Source organism: Urocitellus parryii, chromosome 6, assembly GCF_045843805.1.
Source record: "Urocitellus parryii isolate mUroPar1 chromosome 6, mUroPar1.hap1, whole genome shotgun sequence".
Taxonomy (NCBI): domain Eukaryota; kingdom Metazoa; phylum Chordata; class Mammalia; order Rodentia; family Sciuridae; genus Urocitellus; species Urocitellus parryii.
In genome coordinates this window covers 61,113,130-61,136,660 of record NC_135536.1, presented here as the reverse complement: position 1 = coordinate 61,136,660, position 23,531 = coordinate 61,113,130, and the positions used below count along the sequence as shown (strand labels likewise).

Below are 23,531 nucleotides of genomic sequence, written 5' to 3'. Positions count from 1 at the left end.
CTTATGTTTTGAGGTTTGCCTCATAGAAATAACCTAGACTCTGGCTATTGGCTTTCTGAGTTAACATTGAACCCATATCAAGGCAGAAATGGATTTTTTTTTAACAACATAAGCCAACCTTTCAAAGCATTAGACACTGATTTTGCCCTTTTTTTGGCATGCATGACTATGTTAAAACGTTTGATTCCCCTAACAACCCAACGGTTTTGTACACTTCCTTCTGGTTTTCAAAGCCATGGAGCTTATCAATCAGTCCTTTCTTTGCTTTTGCTGGCATAAAATGTGCAGACCCAGGCTTGCCTCTTTCTTGCCTCTTCATCAGAGCAAAGCTTTCTTTCTGCAAGAAAAAAGTAACAGAGACTTCCAGGAGAAAGCTCCCGCCCTCCCAACCTCCTTCCACCATTTCCCTGCATGGGGCATAGAGAGCTCTTAAATTATGTTTTCAATTGGTGTTCCCTGAAAACTCAAAAAAAAAAAAAAAAAGATTGCCATGAAAGCCAGTATTAGCATCTATAAATGCATTACTCAAGCAATTACTAAAGCATACCTTATATGAAGATCTTGTGTTTGAAAAAAAGTTACCAAATACCTATCAGTGGATTATTATATAGACATAGTTCTTCATGGCTTTGGGAATAAAGTGTGTTATGTTAAACTGTTCCTTCCTTGCTATTCCCAAAACATTTACAATTTACTCAACACTGTGCTATTTTTTTAAAAAAAAAATGTTTAGTTGTAGATGTACACAATACCTTTATTTTATTTATTTGTTTTTAAGTGCTGAGGCTCAAACCCAGTGCCTCGTGCACGCTAGGCAAGTGCTCTACCACTGAGCCACACCCCCAGCCCTCAACTGGGTGCTATTTTTAAGAGCTATTAATACATATGTGAGTATTTAGCTTTCATTTACTATAAATTCTAATTTTGTTCAGATTATGGTTTAAGAATCAAAATTGCATATGTAACTTATTGAAAGATTATTTTGCCTAAATGCCTATTATTCAGTGAATTGCTTAAATGAAAGACATGTATAGATTTAAATCAAGTAAAAATTTGATATCCTACATTTAACTTAAACATCATAAGGAAGCTCTAATTCATTTAGCACATAGTTACCTTTCCACATATGTTGCTTTATACCTGATGTTTACAGCAATGACCCTGTTACAAACATTGATTATTATTCACTATTGCTTTCCCTAATGAAAGGGACAAGATCTTTTGCTGATCATTCTTGTTTCTTATACACTTCTGTTGTCATTAGAGTATTGTTTAATGTTGAAGACCACTGTAACCCTGTCTTCTTCCTTATGTTGAATTTAATGATTTTGTCTCCTGCACTGACCATCTCCCACTCCACTTGGTTGCCACCCTCCACCACACAGAACTGAACACATGTGACTCTCTGTGGGACTCATGTGCCACTCTACAAGTTAAAAGGTTTTTTTTGTTGTTTTTTTGATACCAGGGATTGAACTCAGGGGCACTTGACCACTGAACCACATCCCCAGCCCTATTTTTCATTTTATTTAGAGACAGGGTCTCACTGAGTCGCTTAGTGCCTCGTTTTTCTCTGAGACTGGCTTTGAATTCACAGTTCTCCTGCCTCAGCCTCCCAAGCTGTTGGGCTTACAGGTGTGTGCCACTGGCTTAAAGATTTATTTTACTGACTATAATCCAACTTGTGGAAATGGTTTCCTTTTGATAAAAATGTAAGCAATAAAAACTTTTTTGATCTAAATTTAACACTATATAATGAGGTTTATCCAGTTATTTTTAAAATACCAAATGTGCTCTGTGAACAGAGTCCATTTCCACTCCCTTTGTCAGAGATGCCCTGTCCACATGTGAATGAGGGAGCTGTGTTTTCTCTGGCAGCTCAAGTCCTGAGAAATGTGCTTTCTCACACAGGAGAACAGTGTGGAGTTTGAGGCCTGTCTGGTGGCCCAGTGTGATGCCCTCATTGATGCCCTCAACAGAAGGAAAGCTCAGCTGCTGGCCCGTGTCAACAAGGAGCATGAGCACAAACTGAAGGTAAGCACTGCGCTGTGGCGAGAGCGGAAAGCCCAGGAGCCAGGCTTCCAGGGGCCGTGATGGACAAGCTGGGAGAACTCCCTGCCCTGGTGAGGAGGGCATGATACCCACAGCCCTGTGGCCTGGCCAGATAGCAAGCAATCCTGCCATTCACTACTAACTCCTTCATTTTCCTAATCAGTGTTTGTTGAATGACAGCTGTGGGTACAGAAATAATAAAATTAGTTAAAATCCCTACCTTCATGGAGCTTGAATTCTACCAGGAAGGGTAAACAGTAAGCAACATAAGTAAGATATGCATTATATAAGTAAAAAGTGCTAAGAGGGGATAAAATGCAGGAAAAAAAGGTGGTGGGTATTAGGGATGGGGGTTGAAACTTTAGATAAGGTGGTCAATGTGGTCATTGAATAGGGAAATTGAATCTGTACTTTCTAGAAAACAAACAAAATTTGTCTGGATTTCTAAAGTGAACTTTGCAATTGGGCATGAGTGCAGACTTATATCACCACACAGTGAACTTGATTGATGACAAGTCTGGAACCCTAACGGCAGGTTTGGTCCTCCTGGAGACAACTTATGGTCTATCGATTGCCCCACTGGAGCAAAACAACAAGATGTGAGAGCAAGAGTTAGATGGCAAGAGTGAAGCAGAAGGGAATCCAGCAGTGGGCAGTCAATTGAGGACCTCACATGTGGTCAGCAAACTCAGGGTGTTTCTCAGAGAATGAGTGGCAGGCAGGTGGTATAAGATATTGCCTTGGGATTAGGGTGGAAAGAAAAATGAAGTCTGACCAAAGTTTCTCTATTGAAGCCAGGCATCAGGAGGTTCAATCATGGACAACAGTGAGTGGACACAGCCTCAGAAGGGCTAATGATGGGTCAATGACCCAGTAAGGGGCAGGTATCACCTAGAAGGTCTGGAACAGGTGCTAGTCCCTGGAGAACAAGAGAAGACCAGTTTCTAAAGAATGAGGTTCCAAGAGGTAAATTTTTGTCTGCGGCCAGCGCAAATGGTTAATTGTTTAGTCATTCGGGGAAATTCTCAGGGAGTTACAGATTTTACCTTTAAACCAAGCTCCAGGATGGCTCCTCATGCTCGCTGCCTCAAGCTCCCCAGGGAGGAAGCGAGGTTCTATGAGAGAGACTAGCGAGAAAGAGCTAGCACGCTTGGGAGTGGGCTTTTATTGGGGAACTCTAAATTCTGGGGAAAATCCTGTCCAATGAAGGTCAGGGGGGGTAGTGTTGCAAGGTCAGGTGAGGTGATTGGGTCCCTGGGGTAGTGGAGAGACACACCTCTGCATGGACACCACTCTGGAACCCAGGAAGGGAGGGCAAGTCCTGCCACATCTGCTACTGGACACCTCAAAACACCTAGCCGGGGAGTAACTCAGTCACGTGCATGGTTGGTCTCCCACAGTAAATCAAGGAAGAGTTTCAAGAGTGAAGAAACAAGTGACCACAGCTTACAAGATCTGGGGTTGAAGCTTGGTGGCAGGGAAGCTTTGAGCAGGACAGTACCCCATTGGTAATTACTAGAAACAAGGCAAGAAACCAGTTGCTATCTGGAGCATGAGACCTGGGCAAAGCCTGCAACAAGACTGGCAGTGCCAAGCCCTGAGCAGGAGAACTGCCAATCATTAATGTGTGCCCCACCCTCGTACCAGGACCCTGAGCCCCAGAGAGCTCTGTTTTGAAGTCAGAGAGCCACATAGCATAATAACAACAACAACAAAAAATGTTTCCCTGAGGAAGCTTCACAATTCATTACAAAGGTGAACAAAGGTGAACAAACCCAAACTCCAGCTTCCTCCTCCAAGGCTCCCTCTTCTACTTCCCATCTGCATTTTCTCAAGATGCATTTAGAGTCACACACCTGTTTCTTCCTTCCCCAATGTCAGGAAGTAATGTGGTGGGAACACAAATCTTTCTTCCCTGCCTTTGAGAGTTGTCTGGCTCACACTCTGGGGGTGAGGGGCCTGTGGAATTAAGGCAGGCAGGAGGATAAGCTTCCTGATGAATTTTGCCTGCCTCACCTCCAGCTAGTGTGTCCTTGAGTGCTGATTACAACTGCACACTTTTATCAAGGAGAGGCAACAATGGGTTGCTGGATAAAGGAAATTGCATACCATGGAATTAGAATCTGAACCTTAAGTTTAGAAAGAAAATGTCCAGGGCTCTAATGTTCAAAGAGCCCTGGCCTTTTGGTTTGGGCAGCAAAACACTGCTTCCAAGTGACCATTAATGTTTCCTGATTGTGGGTCTAACTAGAAGACTTTCTTAGGTTCATTTTAAAATGAACTCAAGTTTCTGAGGGGAACCACACTCACCCTACTTGCATGGAGACTTCAACAAGGACTGAAAGTCACAAGAAGGGGTTGGATTTCCTAGGGAGGAATCCTCCTCATGGCCTGTACATGCCTAATCCATAAAGTGTCTAGCAATGAGGAGTTTTACTTAGATGGCTCTTGGTGCCTCAGTTTCCAGTCTCATCTCCCAATGTCTATGATTTTGTTATTTGCTTTTGAATTCCTTAAAGGCCCACCAAACTGTGATTCATGACAATATGTGTACTGATTCCTAAAATGTGGGGGGAATTAAAGGCAATATTAAAGATACAAATGCTTTTTTACCCAAAGAAAAGTTCCTGAAAGTTTTATCATGTAGATCTCAATCTTATAGATTTATCTGAAACAATCTGGAAAATGGTTCTATTCCATAAACTTTTTCATTCAAGATAGTCAGATTAGGTCTGAACAAAATTGTTTTTTCCATAATCACCATTTTAAAAGTCTGAATTAAAATCTGGAAATGTTATGACATGTGATTCTGCAGTTTCCCAAACAGTAACACAGAATAGACATTCTCCATAACCAAGTCTTGGCTTTAATAATAGCAATAGCTAAACACTTTCTTTGAGGCAACGCTATATAAATTGTGCAATAGGGATCAATTCAGTCATTCCCACAACAGCTCTGTGAGGTCATTATTACCATTGTCTCCATTCTAGAGAAACAACACCACCATGATATTAAAAACAGGTCCAGAATTTGATTGCTGGTACCAGAGAGCCAGAATCATAACCACAGCATTCTATGGCTCCTGGCCAAAGTCTCTGGTAGAAGTACAAAGCAGAGAGCAGACTTTCCATCAGTCAGCCAGGACCTAATGCACATATGCAAGGAGACAGATGCTGTATAGAAACACAGGTAGGGGGAGGGACCCAGGTGACTGACTATGGATGAATCCTGCCCTTACAGAGGTTACAGTTCAGTGGAAGAGATAAGTCACAAAGGACTCCTGCACAGGTAGTGAGCAAGCTTCCGGGAGAGGTGGCCAGTGCCATAGAAGTTGTGAGCAAAAAAGTTGGAGCTAAAAGGGTCACAGAGCAGCTCATGGAAATGCTGGCACCGGAGCAGTCTGAGTTGCAGGAGGAGTAGGTTTATGACCAACCACTGCATTCTTGCCTGCAGAGCCACAAAGCTTCCAGAGAAAGAGAGAGTGAGTAGCACAGTGTGTCCTGTGGTCTTGCTCCTTCCAGTTAGATTTGAGGACCGATGGTCATTTTCCATTTCCATTATCTGTTTCAACATGCTTAAAAATTGTCAAGATAGTCCTTCATTTTGGCCTCCTTCTGAAAAGCAGAATTTTATTGTAATAACAATTCTCAAAATATTGTTGGAATCACATAGCACTGTATAAAATAAAACTATAAATGTCTTTGGGAATTGAACTGGACAGCTAGAGATTTCACCGCTAAGTAGCAAAGCAACCAGTCTCCATCCATACAATTTTAACTTCTCCTCAATGGAAATATCTTTTATAAAACATAGCAAATGCTTTATAGCTCCATTACACAGAAGATGGTGAATGGATTGTGATAAGTCATGTGGCAACTCTAGTGGCAGCTCCAAGTTTTCTATATAGGAGACACAGACAGAAGGGCAGCAATGTGAATGAAAGAGGAAGTCAAAGATTGAAAAAGCAAAGTTTATCCATGTCAAAGAATGGCAGATGGATATGAAAAACTCCCAGTAACCCCCGTTTGGTGCCACCTGTGCAGGACAACACCGTGAGAATATCAGTTATGAACTGTGCTGTGTGTACAGATGTAGATGGCACCAGAATGGCTTTAACTCATCACTGGGACTCCATGTCCTGTAACCTTCCTCCTTCCCTCCCCTGATAGTCCACCTGTGCTGGGTGGGCTGCCCTGGCAGGGCACATCAATGTGCATGCGCAGAGGCAGCTGCCTGCCCTCATTCCACCCTACCCCTTCTGGAGTTCCCTGCCCCAGACCTAAAACGACTGCAGAAATGAGAGACAGGTGGCTGGTTTTCCCCAGGGCAGCAAAGCTGTTCTGTCTTCTGTCTGGAGCGATTTGTTTCAGGGCTGTTTTCAGCTGATTGTATCTGTCACTGGGTCTAGAAACAGCCATCAGTGCTGCTGCCCGTCCTGAAGACTGATACGGGCCTCTACGTCTCCCTTCCTCTTCTTTGTCCTCCTGCCTTTTCCCTCTCTTGTCCCTTTTGTTGCTACTGAGATTCATGAGAAAAGACTGGCCTTTTATAGACACCACTTGCTGAGCACAGTACTTCTTTCTGTCTTTGCTGCCAACCCATCCTTCACTTTACTGGGGGATAATCTTACGTTCTTCCGCTTCCTGTCGGCTGTGTTCTCTGAGGGCTGCTTTTTTTTGCTAACAAAGAGAGAACTGAGTTTGGGGTGTCTTTTTCTGGCAAGTTTCTCTCCTTGAGCAATTCAAAAGGCCAGGGATGCTGGAAAGAGAGTGTGTATTTACACAGTCTTTGTAAGCTGCTCATGTCCTTCTCTGAAAGCACTGACTTTAACAGGTTTATAATGATCTTGGTCCTGATTCCCAGCAAGATGGAGCTGAGTGGGGAGGAGCCTGGTGTCTGTGCATAGAGACTCCGGTGACAGGTCACACTCTTACTAGATCTCTAACTCTGGGCAATTCTATCACTTGTTTCTTTTTCTGTTTGTAAAATACTGTTAAAAATAGTACTGTTCTCATCTCATAGGTCATTGTAAAGCACTCAGCACAATATTCAATAGGTAAGAACTGTTACTGTTGCTACACTGAGAAAGAATAATTGGAAACAAAGTTTCAGCCAACAAACTGAAAAAGTGTTTCCAGGGCTTATTTTCCATAATACCACAGTTCACAGAATACGATTTTCCTGTACAGTGGTGGTATTATCTCTGAAAGTGGGGAATTCTTTAATGACCTTGAGTTATAGTTGATCTTTCTATGAAAGACTTCACAAAGTTTGGTGAGCTATTATAAACTAAAAAAGGCAAAAAGGCTTTGAAACATATGCACATGTGGCCATATTTTAGGAATCTTTTTTGATATGTAAATTATAGTTAATATTATCCAGCAGTTTGAAAAAAAAATTGCTGGGAGCAAATTGTCTATTTCTAGGATGCGATAAACTAAAGCAAATGGAAGGAAAGAATATTTTTGAACTTCCAAGAAATAGTAACTAGCTTATATTCAGAATTAATATTTTGGCCAGTATCTCAATGATTTGTAGAGTAAGCTGGATCCCCAGATTCTCATCCTATCTATAACACCATGTTAACATCTTCCCAGGTCTTCCTTAGCTGTGTAAGGTTCAAAATTTCCTCACAGAGAATTTGTGACAATCTAAAAATAGGTCATGAGTGACATCTATTTTTTTTCAGAAACTTTTCATATGTAATTTTCTTTTTGTAAGCTTCAAGTAATATGTGGGAATTATTTTTGCTTGTTGCATTCAGAATTTAAAATAATTCTAAAGTCATCATAAATGTGTTCTCTCCAACATTTTAGAATAAACTGATGATGGATTGAGGAGCATAAGGTAATATATGTCTTCTTGATTGCCTTTCAACTCTGAGATCCTCTGAAAGAAAAAGATGTTATAGATATTCATAGTTATTCTGGGGAAGATCTAATCTTTAATTTCTATGTGTGGCTGGCAAATTTAACATACCAATAAAATCACTCAATCCGGATGCTAAGAGATAATGCTCAAGTTCACTGATTTACAGAGCTTCCATATTTGCAGAGGGCCTCTGTGTGCCAACTGCAGGTATGAATGGTTCATTCTGAGGCCTAGTACACTGTTGTGTTTTGTTAGAATCATTTTAATTATTTTCATCATTATCTTTATCATCACTCTCCATGTATCACCTGTCACGTTCCCACTATGTTTGCAAATAATTAATTATATATCACTAAGAGTACAAATTTCTATTATGAATACTATTGTCTTGCAAAACTGTTTGCCTCAGCTATTTTGCCATTGCTTCCTATAAGGCAGATAATTCTTTGCTTCAGGAATGAGAGGGAGAAAAATCCTGACCAAACTCACAAAAAATCTTAAAATGATTAGATATGATTTAACTGGCTACAGCCATTGCTAGCAAGAAAAAGTAGCTTATTCAAGCCAAACACCAGCCTGAACCCAATAAAACTAATGGCAAAGAGTCCAGATAGTCCATTAAAAAGAAGAAATTCAGAAAAATTGGACACCTAGAACAACTCAAAACCTCCAGCTACACTTAGCAAAAGTTGGTAGGGGCTAACTCTAATAATTCAACTACAGTAATGACTGATTCGAGTCCCTTAGTAATGAGGAACTCCTTTCCATGTTTCACATGGCATATTCTGTTGTCCTCTGCTTCCCATTCTGTGGGAGCAAAAGTCACAGTGTCTGTGTGGATAGAGCAACCAGAGTTCCTATGGAACCACCAGAAAGCCACCACACACAGCTGGGACTCCCCCAGGTTACAGGGCACACCCTTCAATATCCTCAAACCACACTGGCAGCATCAATGAAGGATAATCTCAGAATGTTTTTTATACCCTTAGCCTGCACCCAGATATGAGTGATACTCCTAACTTCCAGCAGGCACCTGACTATACTTTGAAGATGATGGAATAATCCACCGTGGCTTACTGCATCTCACATCCTACAAAACAACATACTGCATAGCCTTAATGGCAGCCCATCGCTGATGGTGACTATTGTGTGTGGGTGGCTTCACCAATGTGCTCACCTCTCCCACTGACTTTTATTTCTTCCTTCATTAACTTCTCTGTACAATGATACAGCATTCTGTACACTAACATCAGTCTTTGCAAGTTCCTCTAAGTTTTTGTTGATAAGGCCTCTGGTGGAATAGAGAGTTCACCCTCTGGAATTGAAAGTTCACAGCTTTACTGTTAAAATCTTGAGCCTTCCTTGAAACAAGTGCATGTTTTATTTATTTAATATAATACTTTTCTTAATAAAAACTCAAAGCTTCAAACTTGCCTTTGAAATGATTGTTTGCCAATGTAGGTAAAACATGTGTAGAGAGGACAGTATCAAGAGAATGGGAAAAAATATTTGCCTTAAATCTTTTGAATGAATAATAATATATGAGAAACTTATAATGTTCTTCCTGAATTTAAATTCTTTTGTGTTTCAGTGATTACAATAATATAATAGGTAATATTATACTCAAGGAAAAAACAATTCCGTATTTTACTAAATGAATCTAACACCCAAAGCTCTTCACCTTGAACTCACACGTGAGTCAGTTCAAAGTATCAGTTGGTCAAGTGCCTCAAGACATTATGGAACACATGGAAACTCTCAGATACACACACACACACACACACACACACACACACACACACACACACAAAATGTGGAGAACAAATCCTTCAAGCTTGCATCTTAAAAGCATGTGTGCATTAGTGCATTAAGTAGAAACAAATAAACAAAAAGGATCAAAGGTTTACCTTATGCTCAGAGGGAATCATTTCAAACTGTGATCCAAAGGCATAGGTTATATTATGGAAGGAGTTTTTGAAACAGGAAAGAGAATGTTAGCATTTACTTAGACTAACAACTTACAAGTGGCATCCCTCCTGATTCCATGTTGAGATCTAATATTATGATTAAAAATATTTATTCAAAAGAATAAATAAAGAAAAAAATTTTAAAGAGCTACACATTGTCAAGGTCAAATTTAACCTCAAGTCTTCCTGCCAGTTGTGTCATGAGAGCTGACTGGAGGAAGGAGACTGGCCTGTGAGTGGGGATGTAGCTGTGGACAGGCAGAACCAATTCTACCTTTGTATTGTACAAGCTCCTCTGGGTTGCTCCACTACTAAAGTGGTGTGAAAATTCAAGGGACACAACAGTCCATTCTCAAACTTTCCTTTTCTGAATGGGTGCCAGCATCGTATCCTGATACAAGAACTGAACTTTGTAAGTGTGCCATTTAACAAAATAAATCTATTCTAATGGTCACTAGACACCTGCCATCCAGAACAGATGGTGACTCTCCTGAGAAAATTTTGAAAATTTTCTCTGAAATTATGGACTACAGATTAATTCATGGTCCTGTGAGAGCTAGCTTCGGCTGTATGTAGTGCAGATAAAAGCAGAAAGAGTGTTTTCCTAGTGCCTATTTATCATGCCTTTCTGGTTACTTGCACAGTTCCTAAGAAAAGAAACTCTTGAGTCCAGCCAACTGCAACCATGGTGCCAAAGCATAGAAATGAAAAAGAAAAAAGGAGATGGCCTGGCTTCCTGTGAATTATTTGCCATAAAATCACACCAGTATAAAAATATGTAGTAATAAAAAGTGATATGAATAAAAAGTTGGAGAAGGTCACAAGTGAAAGAACTGATAAAAGACTTGGCTAGAGGAAAAAATATTTATACTTTTAAAAGATTTAATTATTTATCTGATTTCCATAGGGTGGGAACTCTTGTTCAATTTTTTTCAGAAACTATAAGTCAATTACAGTGCACCCAAATTTCTGCTCTGAGAAACCCAGTTTAAGCTTTAGCAGTGATTTTATCACAGGCTGTTGTGATCATTGTGGAATTGTTGATTAAAACCGACGTGATTCTGTAATCTGCATTTGGGGTAAAAATTGGGAGTTCATAACCCACTTCAATCTAATGTATGAAATATGATATGTCAAGAGCTTTGTAATGTTGTGAACAACCAATATATATATATATATATATATATATATATGGGAAAAAAAACATAAAAGGAGCCAAACCACTTGTAGAAGCAATGGCTCTTGAGAGAGAGAAACTCAGAATAGTGAATCCTCCCATGAAGCTTGAGCCATAGAATAGAGGGACCACGGGCAACTGCCTGTTGAAACTCAAAGACTCTCTGGCTGTGCAACAATTAAGCTTCTCAATGGAAGGCAGAGAGCCCCTTACTCAGAAACTCAAAATAAACCTTGATCCAGAAAGAAATTTATAGAAGCAGGTATGGAATTTCATAAAGACTGAGTAATGTTCTCATTTCAGTACTTGTGTGTCATAAAATTATCATCGAGCTGAATCTTCTGGAAGGTAAACACAACAATTCAGTCTATCTTATCTCAAAAGCAGATTCCTGTTGGGTTCCTGTGTTCTGATCCACTCTGTACTTGTTGTTTGGACATTCAGGACCAGAAGGCACAGGGCAGATGCCACTCGGATAATGAAATGCTACTGTTGAGGTCTCTGCTACCTAGCAACAATGATGGCCTGGCTACCAAAATATAAAAATATCTTTTGAGATCAACTGAATTAAGCCTCATATAGCTGAGGGAAGTAGAGTATTAGTTTTAGGTCAACAGTATTTAATTTTTTAATGTTTAATTCATGAAACATTTTTTTAGAGACCCTCTCCCCCACAAGAAACAGAAGTCTAAACTTCCTGTTTGTTTTATGAATAAAAAATAAAATAATTTGTATTCCTTGAGCCCCAACAAACACAGAGATAGTGTCCTAGTAGTTGTTAGAAACATACTGAATGTTGGAAGAAAATAAGCCCCCAAAATTCACACCAAAAAACTTCACATCAAAGTTGTTGTATGTCACCAATTGTGATAGATTTTTAAAACCTATATTTTGTTTTTTATTTCAATTATTATTAAGTTAAAAAGCAAAATGACCAGCCTCAGCAACTTAGTGAGGCACTAAGAAACTTAGTGAGAACTTGTCTCAAAATAAAAATAAATAGATAGATAGATAGATACATAGATAGATAGATAGATAGACAGACAGATAGAAAGATAGATAAATGGTCTGGGGATGTGGCTCAGTTGTAAAACATCCCTGAGTTCAATCCCTGGTACAAAAAAAGGAAAAAAAGAAAAATTAAATCATCATTCATAAAGTAGGAGATCCAAACAAAACAATCTTGAAACAGACAAATGGAATTGAAATCCAGGTACTTTTGAATTTCAAAAGTAACCTCAAAGTTACAATTTCAAACAGTGGGGACTGGCTTAACAGAGACAGACCACTGGGATAGAATAGTCCAAAAATAAATTCTTGCATATATAATTAAGTGATTTTCCAGAGATGTGGTTAGATCATTCAATGGAGAAAAGACAGTCTATTCAACAAATGGTGTGGGGAAAACCTAATGTCCATGTACCAAAAAATAAAGTTAGACACTTACCTAATACCACGTGCAAAAAACAAAAAAAAAAAACTCTCAAAATGAATCAAAGACCTAAATGTAAGTCCTAAAATTATAAGACTTAGAAGGAAACAAAAGAGAAATTTGGCAATGACTTCTTAGATATGATGCCAAAAACATAAATACTGAAAGGAAAAAATAGGTCAATTAGACCTCATCAAAATTAAAAATATAAAAGGAATCAAAGGAACAGGAGGAGATATTTTTAAATTATATATCTGATAAGGGATTGATATCCAGAATATATAAAATATTTTTACAAATTTGTAACAGGAACAACAAAAAACCCTAACTAAAATAATGGTGAAAGGCTTGAGTAGATTCTCTCCAAAGAAGATCAATTAATAAGCACATGAAAAGAAGCTCAATATCCCTAGTCATTACAGAAATGTAAACCAAAATTATGATGATAATACCTCTCACCCATTAGGATATTTTTTTAAAACAGTAAATAATAAGTATTAATGAGGCTGTGGAAAAATTTAAACCCTTTTCCATTGCTGGTGGGAATGTAAAATGGTATGGCTATTGTGGAAAATATTATAATTCTTCAAAAAATTAAACACAGAATTACCATATGATTCACTAATTCCACTTTAGGGAAGACTAACACATATTTGAACACCTTTTTGGATAGCATTTTTATTCACAAGGTTAGAAGGTGGAAACAAGATCAGTCTCCAAGGATGTTTGAATGGATAAACAAAATGTAGTATATACATTTATGCATTAGAATATTATTCAGTCTTCAAAAGACAGTAATTTTGACACATTCTTCAACATTGATGAACCTTGAAGACATTATTCTAAGTGAAATAAACCTGTCATGAAAGAGCAAGCTGTAGTATAATTCCACTTCTATGGGGTTCCTAGCATAGTCAGATTCATAGAGACAGAAGGTAAAATGGTGGTTACCTGGGGCTGAAAGGAGGGGGCAATGTGGAGTTATTATTTAATGGGTATAGAATTTCAATTTGGGAAGGGAAAGAAAGTTCTCTTGATGGATGGTGGTGATAGTTATACAACAGTGTGAATATAGTTAGTGCTATAGACTGTATACTTTTAAATGGTTAAACCAGAAACATTTGTATGTTATGCACATTTTATCATAATTTCAAAAGTGAGAACAAAAACAGAAATAATAAGTGAATAAGTTGTTGAAAATTGGGAAGAAGTTAAATGTATAGTAATAGGGGAACTGGAATGATTAAAAAAATCATTATTACCACTCAATGGATATTTATGGAGCCAACAATATTTATTAATGGTGGCAACATGGAAAAATGCCTATAGGGTATTAAGTGTATGAGGGGGGTAAGATTGTCATATAATTTGATTGTAAGTATAAATAACTCTGGTTCCAGGAAAAAAAAACTAAAAAGAAATATCAAAGTGCTTTAAAATTTTTTAATTTGGATGGTGAAATTATTTGCTTTGTTTTCATTTATTTTCCAATTGTTTTGGAAAACAGATGTAATAATCTTTAATGGAAAATGAATTTATAATTAAAAAATGAAAAGAAGTAACAAATCAACATCTTAAAATAAGTATTACAATCCTTTTTAGTTATCTATAATATCAAAAATACTGGCTATCTTTGAAGCTTTTGCCAATAACGAAACTATCAAGGAAGCGAGTGATTAAGGTTCCTGGAAATTCTTGTTCAATTTTCTGCTTCAAATACCACTCAGGATTCAGGTCACTGAGCAGAGGATACAAAGTTGAACATCTCTGAAGGAAGAAAGAAACTCGTCATGCATTTGTCACTGGGCAGAGAGAACTTCCCAGAGGCGAAAACGGCATGCATGGAGAGATGCCTATCTAGGTTAAAGCAGACTCACAGCTTGGCAAATAGGGCAGTCTTTAAAACTGCTTTCCAAATTGATGCAATGATTCTAAGTAGGTTATTCTTAAAACTTAATTCTACATCCATCTTTCTCCAACTGACTTGTTGACTCCATCTCATTGTCTCTCACAAGTTCCACCTTGGCCCCCCAGCCCCCTACCACCCACCCAAGGGACCATAATCAGAACAAATGCACAGGAGACTGTGGGGGAAGGCAGCAAGGGAAAGGCACAGGCTTCAGATGGTGATGTCTGCTCTTTGAAACAGGCAGGCAGTAGGCAAGGAAAGTGGGCAACAGTGTCACAAAGCAGAGCTGCAACCACCCATCAGGAAGGGGTAGCTGTCTTCAGACTCCTAGGGCCTCATACTCACAGTAGCTCACAGGTATATTTGATGGTCAAGGTCACCAGATTCACAGGGTTCCAACCTCTATGTTCCTTTCTTTCTTTTTTTTTAAGAGAGAGAGAGAGAGAGAATTTTTTTAGTATTTATTCTTTAGATTTCGGCAGACATAACATCTTTGTTTGTATGTGGTGCTGAGGATCGAACCCAGGCCACACGCATGCCAGGCGAGCGCGCTACCACTTGAGCCACATCCCCAGCCCCCTATGTTCCTTTCTGATGGATCCTGTTACCAATTCCCTACAAGAGCCTTATCTAACCTGTCTTCCAGAGCCATTGTTCATGTGGATGTTGCCATAAAGTATTCTCATAAATTTAGTTTCATTCCATTGATGCTCTTGGATTCTGGTCTGAAGAAATCTTCCAAGGTCCCAGTTGATATCTCTTCTATCCTCTGCCATTTTAGACCATTCTGTCTCTCATCAATTCTAGGTGGTTCGAGATCAGATCTCTCACTGTACGGTGAAATTACGCCAGACCACAGGTCTCATGGAGTATTGCTTGGAGGTGATTAAGGAAAATGATCCTAGTGGCTTTTTGCAGGTAAGTGTTAACTAGTTCTGCTTCAGATTCCACATCAGATTCCATGGGGCTGAGTCTAGGATTCCTAAGTGGGGCGTCCAGAAGCCCTAGCTGAGCATGGGTCCCTCAATAACAGAACCTACCTTCACACTGCAGTGAGTGTGTGGGTGCCTGCTAAACTCACTGACATATACTGGAAGTTCTGTCACCATGTATTAGAAGACTGAAAAGTGTTTGGGATTTTTTGTTTATTTTTGTTTATAGATTTAATCATAAAAACTCAACTCCCTATAAGTTCTCCCAAAGTGGAGTCACTGCCTTGCCTAAGAATCGGGCCTTCTCTATTACTGTCTCTTGGACAGTTTTGTTATCTGGAAATGTCTGAGTGTGCAAGGTTTCCACCTCCCAGTCACTGGCCATAAGTCAGTGATTTCTCAAATATAGCAAAGCCTTTTCTATTTTTTCAGTGTTATTTTAGTGAATTGTCATAAGATAATCTGACTTTTACTTAAGTTTTGATTCCAAAGATAAGGAACCCTTTGTTAAGGGATGTGTTGATGGTTTCCAACTCATATTCTACTGAACTGGCCAAGAGTAAAAGAAGGAGACTGAATGAAAGAATTCTCTGTCAGAGAATACGGTATTAATTACACAAAGTTGGTGAGCCTAAAATATAAGAAATTCCATATGCAGCCTCTTTAAACCAGTTCCCAAGTCTTTATAGACTACCCACACCTCAAAATAGAAACTTAGATCTGTTGGTTCTAATAGTACTAACTAATCACCAACATCATCTCATCCTTTACAGTCGTTGGATTTGAGTCTCATGGAGTATTGCTTGTCTCTCACAAGTTCCACCTTGCCCCTCCACCCATAGCACCCACCCAACTGGCAATAATCAGAACAAATGCCCATGGGTCTGTGGGGGAGAGGCAGCAACTGAAAGGAACAGGCTTCTCCCTCTCTCACTCTTGGCCAATTTAGAATGATCATATATCCAGGCATGTCTATTAGATCAATTAACACCTGATAATTACTTCTAGTGCCCTCCCTCCAACTCATCAAAATGTTCAGGTTTGCTTGATAAATCATAGGTTATCGTAGTCATAACAGGGTCCTTCTCACCAGATGCACTGAGACAGGACAGGTGTGAGTCCCAAGGCGGTTTGGTGGTAATGCTCTTGGAGTCGAGGGGCAGTGTGGCATTGTATTTCTTAGGCTGTGGTCTTTGATGTGATTAGATTTCTGACGCCCTCATAAGGAGAGTGCACCTGACAGAGGATCAGTGGGGGAAAGGCACGCTCACTCCCAGGATGACCACGGACTTTGACTTGAGTCTGGACAACAGCCCTCTGCTGCAGTCCATTCACCAGCTCGACTTCGTGCAGGTGAAAGGTACGTGATTGCGTCTCCCGAGTCAGAGAGCAACCTCTGGAACAGATGCTGGTGCTTTGGGAAGGATCAATATCTCTCTGATGAATGTTATAAAAATCTGTAGTGTCTTCTATCGTATTGGGTAATGAAAACATCTCCTGTTAGCTGTGTAACTCACCTCTGAGCAAACCAGATAAATTCTGATAAACTGTTTGAGAGTCACAGAGATTTCACATGCTCAGCATCAGAGAATAGCTGACATAAAATGAGATAGGGAGAAAGAGAAAACATCACTGCACATACCTAAAGCCTTGTTACAGAAATATTGGTATAAATCAAGGGAGCCCAGAATTTAAATGACTGCTTCCACCTGGATAGCGATAACCAGTAAACAGTTCAGCCTGGACCAGTGGGAACTTGGGAAGATCATAGTCAGCCTGACAGTACTGGCAAGAAAATAACAAATGTAGAAGGAAAAATGAAAATTCAACCTAAACTTTAAAATCAATTTATGTTACTAAAGCAAGTTCTCTTTTGAGATTTGGGGTAGGGTGTGAAGGGAAGTACAAATATATAGAATTAATTTTAAGGAAAAGAACTTTCAAAGAAAAATAAACAATTCAAGCCAACTATGCAAAAACACTTTATGGCACATTAAATAATATCCATTTAAAGAATATTTCTGTTTTATTTTTCACTCTTTTGCTTTGAAAGATATATACATTCTCAGGAAGGTGCAAACACAGTATGAAGAGGTCCTTCAAATTCTTAATCTAGTTGCCCTCAATGGTTACATTTTTGCATAGCTATAATATAATACCAAAAGCAGGACCCAGCATAATGTGTAGTTTATGCCATTTCATGATGTGTAGACTTATATAATAACCACAGAGATCCATGAACAGAACTATTCCATCCCCACGATGTTGCCTCTTTATAGTCACCTCCTCTCCATCATCTCATCGCTGGCAACCACCCATCTGTTGAACATTCTCCATCTCTATCATTTTATCATTTTCTGGACCTTTTTTTTTTAACTGAAGAAATTGATTTTCTCTTTGAAACTTCTGATTTAAGTTTCCACATAATAAATGACTCTTGGAATTTGGCACTTTAAAATAATTTTTTTTCTTAAGAAAAATCTACCTGCTTGCTTTTATCAATCACATAACTAAGCAAGCATCAGGGCTTGTAGTTAAGCCCATCCTTGTACTTGAGATTTCTCTCATCTTTTTAAAGGCTTGCTTTATTTTCAGTTCTCTCCTTTTTTTTTCTTAATATGCATTGCTTTCGAAAGATACCTTAATCAATTTTTTAAATAGTATATACCTGATAAATCAAAATGCTTTGTTACAGTAACAAAAATATTTAGTATATATTGAATGCTAACTGAACCAGACCCTCTCCTAAGTGTTTTATATGTATTACCTCATTCATTCCCATAGCCCTAGTAGAAGCCTGGGTCACACAGCTAGTGAGTGACAAGGCCAGGATTCATACCCAGGGAATAAGGCTCCAGAAAATGCTCTTACAACTTCCCATCTATGCTAAAAAGTTAGTACGTTCCTCTGTGCTCCTTCATGGAATATCTGTATACACTTAATAAATCCAACTGTTTGTGATGCGGCAATTCTTTCTTGCTGTTTAACATTTTTCTTTTAACACCCACATGGTAGCCTGTGAAATAAACCTATCCCTAGATGAATATAGAACCCGAGGTAAATCTTCCATCAGCCTCTCTCTGTCCCAAGTTCTTTCAATGAGATAAAAATCACTGAAAGGTTATGTCACAAGTAGCTTGGAAGAGAAAATATGTCACAAAAGACCGAAATGAAGGCTTGATGGAAGAGGAAAAAAAGGAGCCAACCCAGTTAAGCCTTGGTGAGAGGGTAAAGGATGGGAGGCTCGAGGGTAGAAGCCTCAGGGCTTTGAAATGTTTTAATCAGTTGTCAGAGCCCTCCCCTTGCCCATTCACTGCCCTTCTGAGTCCTGTCCATCTGCCCACGGTGGAGTCCAGGCCAGTTGGCAGGATGGCAACAATTGTGTGAACTGAGCAGGCCTTTCAGCTGCTATGAGAACTGTAGGTCCACGTGCCTGGCATCACAGAACACATTTCCAAAGCATTGTCACTTGGCCACTTAGCACTGCACACAGAAATAAGGGTGAACACAGCTGTATGTACAGTCTGTTCAAGTCTGTACCCACAGCAGAGAATGGCCAAAATGTAGAACACCCTCACAGCAAGAGTTCATCTGGACCACAAAATATCCAGAACAGTCATTTATGAAGTTAATATGATACAGCATTTAGTATGAGAGGTAGGTATTCCATTTACCTTTTAACTTTTCATCTTCATTTACTTCTGCCTTGTTACTTTATATGCTTTGTTTTGTGCTCATTAATTTAATTAATTAAGTGAAAACCCAGTCCTTTTTAGAATCTGAATACTTTTTTACCTGTCAGATGCTTGCAATGGAAAGAAAACCCAAAGAGGTCATGATGTGATAGAACTTGATTGAGTAGTTAAAAATTATCCTACTGGACTGCGTAATTTCTCTTAACACATGTACAACTGTTCCTGGCATAGTACTGGTCTTTGTTTTTAAAAGAAACACTTAGTTTAATGAACAACTCGTTTGCAACTTGTTGATAAAAATATCGCAAGAAACTATACTCTAAAATGCATATACAAATGGCCCAAAAATTAAATAACTTTTGGAATAGTGTTAATGTAATCTGATAATTGTGAAAGTAACAATATATGTGATTTAATATGTGTTTTCTAATCATACTAAGTAGATTACAAGTAGAAAGTTAGTTTTTTTTCAAAATTACTGAAAGTATGCATTTAAAATTATGATAATGAAAATATCTGTTTTCTTCTTGACTGAAAACTTGAGCAGCCATCTCTTTGGTTTTACAATCTCATCACAAGTGCCTTTGCTGTTGTTGTTGATACTAAAGAAGATAGTTCTGCTGTTAGTTTCTACACATTTCTACTCAGCCAGCTACTGCTCAGCAATAATGCACTGCCTGAAGTTATTCTCTTAATAACTGAAGACTTAACTGGTCTTTTTTCTCTGATTACACATCACCCCTAAGCAATTGAAATCCATCTGAAGAAAGCTGATATATTCTTTGTTCAAACATTCCTAAATTGAAATATTTTCTGGTTGCATCTTGATTAGAAAATCATATTACACTCTTTACAGATGATTAGGAGTGATATTGGATATTTCATACTTTTTAAAAATTGAAAGCAATATATTAAGCTCTCTTATGCTTTTATTAGAGAATAGTAAAAAAACATTTTTCCCTTAATTCTAAGTTGCTATCATCTACTATTCTCTAGGATATGACAAAGAAATTTTAAGAGTCTTCTCCTAGTCTGCCAAGGGTTCCACTGCAGAAAAATATTAATCTGGAATTGAGCAAGTACACAGAATATGCCAAGATTCGTGAATCAGGATGCTGAAATGAAATGTGAATGTATTCATTATAAACCAGGATGAAACCATGACCTTAAACTCCACTGATGCTTTTTTAGCACATAGACCAAATGGCTGTTAATTTCTTTAAGTGCCTCTGCTCCTCTAAAGATATATTTATCTTCATTAATTCATCTTGAATGTGAAAGCCCTGAGTACACACCAAGGTCATGGGCAAGGACAGTGTGATCTGAACAGACTCTCTTACAAATCATAGAGAAGAAGCAGCCAGGTTGGCAGCAAGGGGGTGAGCATACCCATGTGTGCATGTAATCTAAACCTATATAGTGGTATGGGGACCTGAAATGCATGTCCTCAGAATATGCATTCACATTTATCCTTAACAGTGTACCAGCAACAGTTTTCTAGAAATGGCCTATAGTTCCTCCATTTTTTTTTTTTTGTCAGCCACCATAAAGAGAAATGACAGTCTACATACCAGCCTTCAGAGAAGATGTAGTAAATTGGCATTCACAACCATCATAGCTCTGCAGGTGAAATAGCTCATTAATATCTACCAGCAGTTCTTAGGAATGTTTGTCATTCACATCAGAGGAAACAGAAAGAAGCCTTCAGAATCACGCATGGAGACTCTGCTCTAGTGCACTTCCCTGGAGAAGCAGCTGAGCCAAACACAGCCCCAGAGCCAGCCTCCTAGGCTTTAGATCCTAGCCTGCCCTTTCCCAGCTGGAAAAACTCTCTGGGCTTTAGTTCTTAGTTTTAGTTTTTAGTCTGCAAAGCAGATATGATAACAGGCCCTACCTTGTGGGGTTGTTGTGAAAATTCAGAGTGTTAATACACATAAGCCTCCCGTACACTGGCTGTCAGTGAGAGATCAGGAAGCATCATGTATGATTCATGTTCTCTGTGGAGGGTGGGAAGTCAGCTACCTTTCTCCCTCAGTCTTACCACTCCTGTTGGTTTCACAGAGGAATTCTGAAGAGTTGTCATTGTTCACATCTGAAGGATTTAAGAAGAAAACAAGGAAGGAGAGATATGACACCAAGACATTTTAAAACATTGGTAGAAGAAGCCCCTGTTGCAGAACATAACTTTAAACCACAACTCCTCCAGACTCTTAAGGAAGTCAGGAAGAGTAGCTCCCCTGGTATCTAAGAGGAACATTTGTAGCCTGAAACTTGATTTTATAAGCTAAAAGAAAATTTACATGCTAGAAGTCTGATCAGGTCAAGAAAAAACTAGTTGTTAAAGAAAAGCATGAAAGGAGCTTAGAAGTGTAAAGATCAAGATAGCTACATTTCCAGTGCAAGGAGTTTAAATAAAACAAAACACTCTTTCTTAGACACCAGTCCAGGAACTATAGTGTTCTGCATTTCCAAACCATAAAAAATAGATTAACTTGAAAATACTTGGATTTTTATAGACCATTTATTCTATACCTAATAAAATGAAATAGGGTAACATAAAAATCTTCTATAAAGTCTATTTTTTCTAAATGTCAGCCTGAGTATTTGCTAATGAGGCTGTGATTTTATCACATTTGCCTTTTATGTATACCATAATTTTGGAGTAAATCAGGAATAGATAAATAAGGAAAAAGAAAAAAATAATTTTTAGCACATGGGGAAATAAATTTAGATGCATGCAGATGTCTCTGGGTAAGTTCTTTCCCCTCCCTTTGCATTTTTGTCCATTTGCTTATTTGTTTAAATCTGGAGTGATATCAAGATTTGAAGATTAGTAAGAGGTTAGTTTTATTTCTATCCTTTCATTCTTTTTAAGTGTAACCACTGAGGACTTATAAATCAAGTTCTAACATCTTAATTACACATGGCATCATGTATTTCAATTAATCTTCTAATTATACCTATGTCTGACAGGGAAATTTGAGGACCTTATCAGAGACATTGCAAGCATTTGCAGGATTCAAGTTGAAACCACCTTGTAATTTTATTCTTTGATTTTTAAATTGATGAAAGGTAGACTTGTCCAAAACATAAACAAAGGGAAAACAAAAGAAGAATATAGAGCTAATGAAATAATAGAGTCCAGGGAATTATTTTATGGTGGGGTCTAACTAATAAGAACATTTCAGAACAAACATCACAAGGACAATCAGTCATGTTTCTAGAAGCCTTTTAGAGAAAGATCTGCTTAAACTTCTCATATTTTACTTCCACGGTAAATATGATAAAATGTATTCCTCTTATAAAGGAAACAATTTTTTAAATAATAAAAGTAAGTCACCAACACATACCATGACCTACAGTCAGTCCTCAGTTAAAACTCTTGGGTGTTGCCTATATCTATGTGGATGCTCATTAGAATCCTTAGACGGAGTTATGTTTTCTGTCTCCTCCTCCTACCATCTAGTCCTGGAGTTTATTTATTGAAAAAGACAATGAATTTATCTCCCTTCCTCCAAATCCACATGTTCTGAGGTTGTAGTAGCTACAATTATCTGATAAGATTCCATCCTATATCATTGAAACACAAAACATGATTTCCTTTCCTAAACTGATCACCTCCAGTTAGTGAGTCATGAAATTTAATTTACTTTTGTTGATTTAGTAGCTCAGACATGATTTTATTATAATGTATCACAGTCTAAAGTGATCTGTTTGACCTTCACATCTCATATGTTATAGTTACTGCTTTTGTTTTCTAGGTTATCCAACATGGAACCTGTTTCCTAAACTGCTGTTAAGTCAAACATCTCCTTGGTTGGGGTGACTGATAGGGAGCACATTTAATTCAGTGTAAGATAAACAAAGTCTAGTTTGGTTCAGGTGTTCCACAATTAACATTTGTTCATCTAAATGTCACTCAATCTGATTCAAACTGTTCTTTCTAATTTTTAGCACATTTTAAAGTGTGAAAAATAATAATAAATCAATACTTTGATGCTTAAAATAATTAAGCTTTTGGCATAAACACTGCTCCATCCTGCCTACATACATTGAGTTCATCTGTTAGGAACTTGGACCACTTCTTAACTAACGTTTCTAAGTCTGTGCATCTACAGTCCCAACCACTCTTTAGTTCTAATATAAGATTCTCAGTATAAAATGTGGAGGAGGAGGTATTATTGCTAATCACACTGAGACAGTTCTTACAAGGCCATGAGGATACCTGGTGCCTTCTATCATGTCCCCATCTGCTCCCAAATACTCCTAATGGACTTGACCTCATGCTATTTCCAAGATACAGCTGTCTTAAGGATATAATGTCAGGTTCCCCTGAATTTTTGAAACTGAGAAATCTGTATTTGTATCACTTGCTACCAAGTTTCAAAAGCCCACTGCTTTAGCTATTTATGAGCACAAGATCTGGAGTAGAATCATTGACTTTTAAAAAACAGGATCACATATATGCACATAGAAACATAGAGGTTTTAGTGACA

The 23,531-nt window shown here is 38.3% G+C and overlaps 1 protein-coding gene across 25 annotated transcripts in view; it reads left to right on the top strand.

Moving 5' to 3' along the window:
• The window catches only part of Trim9 (tripartite motif containing 9), a 108,655-nt gene that overhangs the window by 59,974 nt on the left and 25,150 nt on the right, over positions 1-23,531 (top strand). For 20 of the 25 annotated variants that reach the window (XM_077799649.1, XM_077799648.1, XM_077799644.1 and 17 more), the window contains exons 3-5: positions 1,912-2,034; positions 15,216-15,326; positions 16,547-16,700. In XM_077799649.1, the coding sequence (XP_077655775.1) occupies positions 1,912-2,034; positions 15,216-15,326; positions 16,547-16,700 (388 nt within the window). The remainder of the gene's footprint in view (positions 1-1,911; positions 2,035-15,215; positions 15,327-16,546; positions 16,701-23,531) is intronic. The other 5 variants (XM_077799650.1, XM_077799647.1, XM_077799641.1 and 2 more) reach the window with 3 other exon arrangements.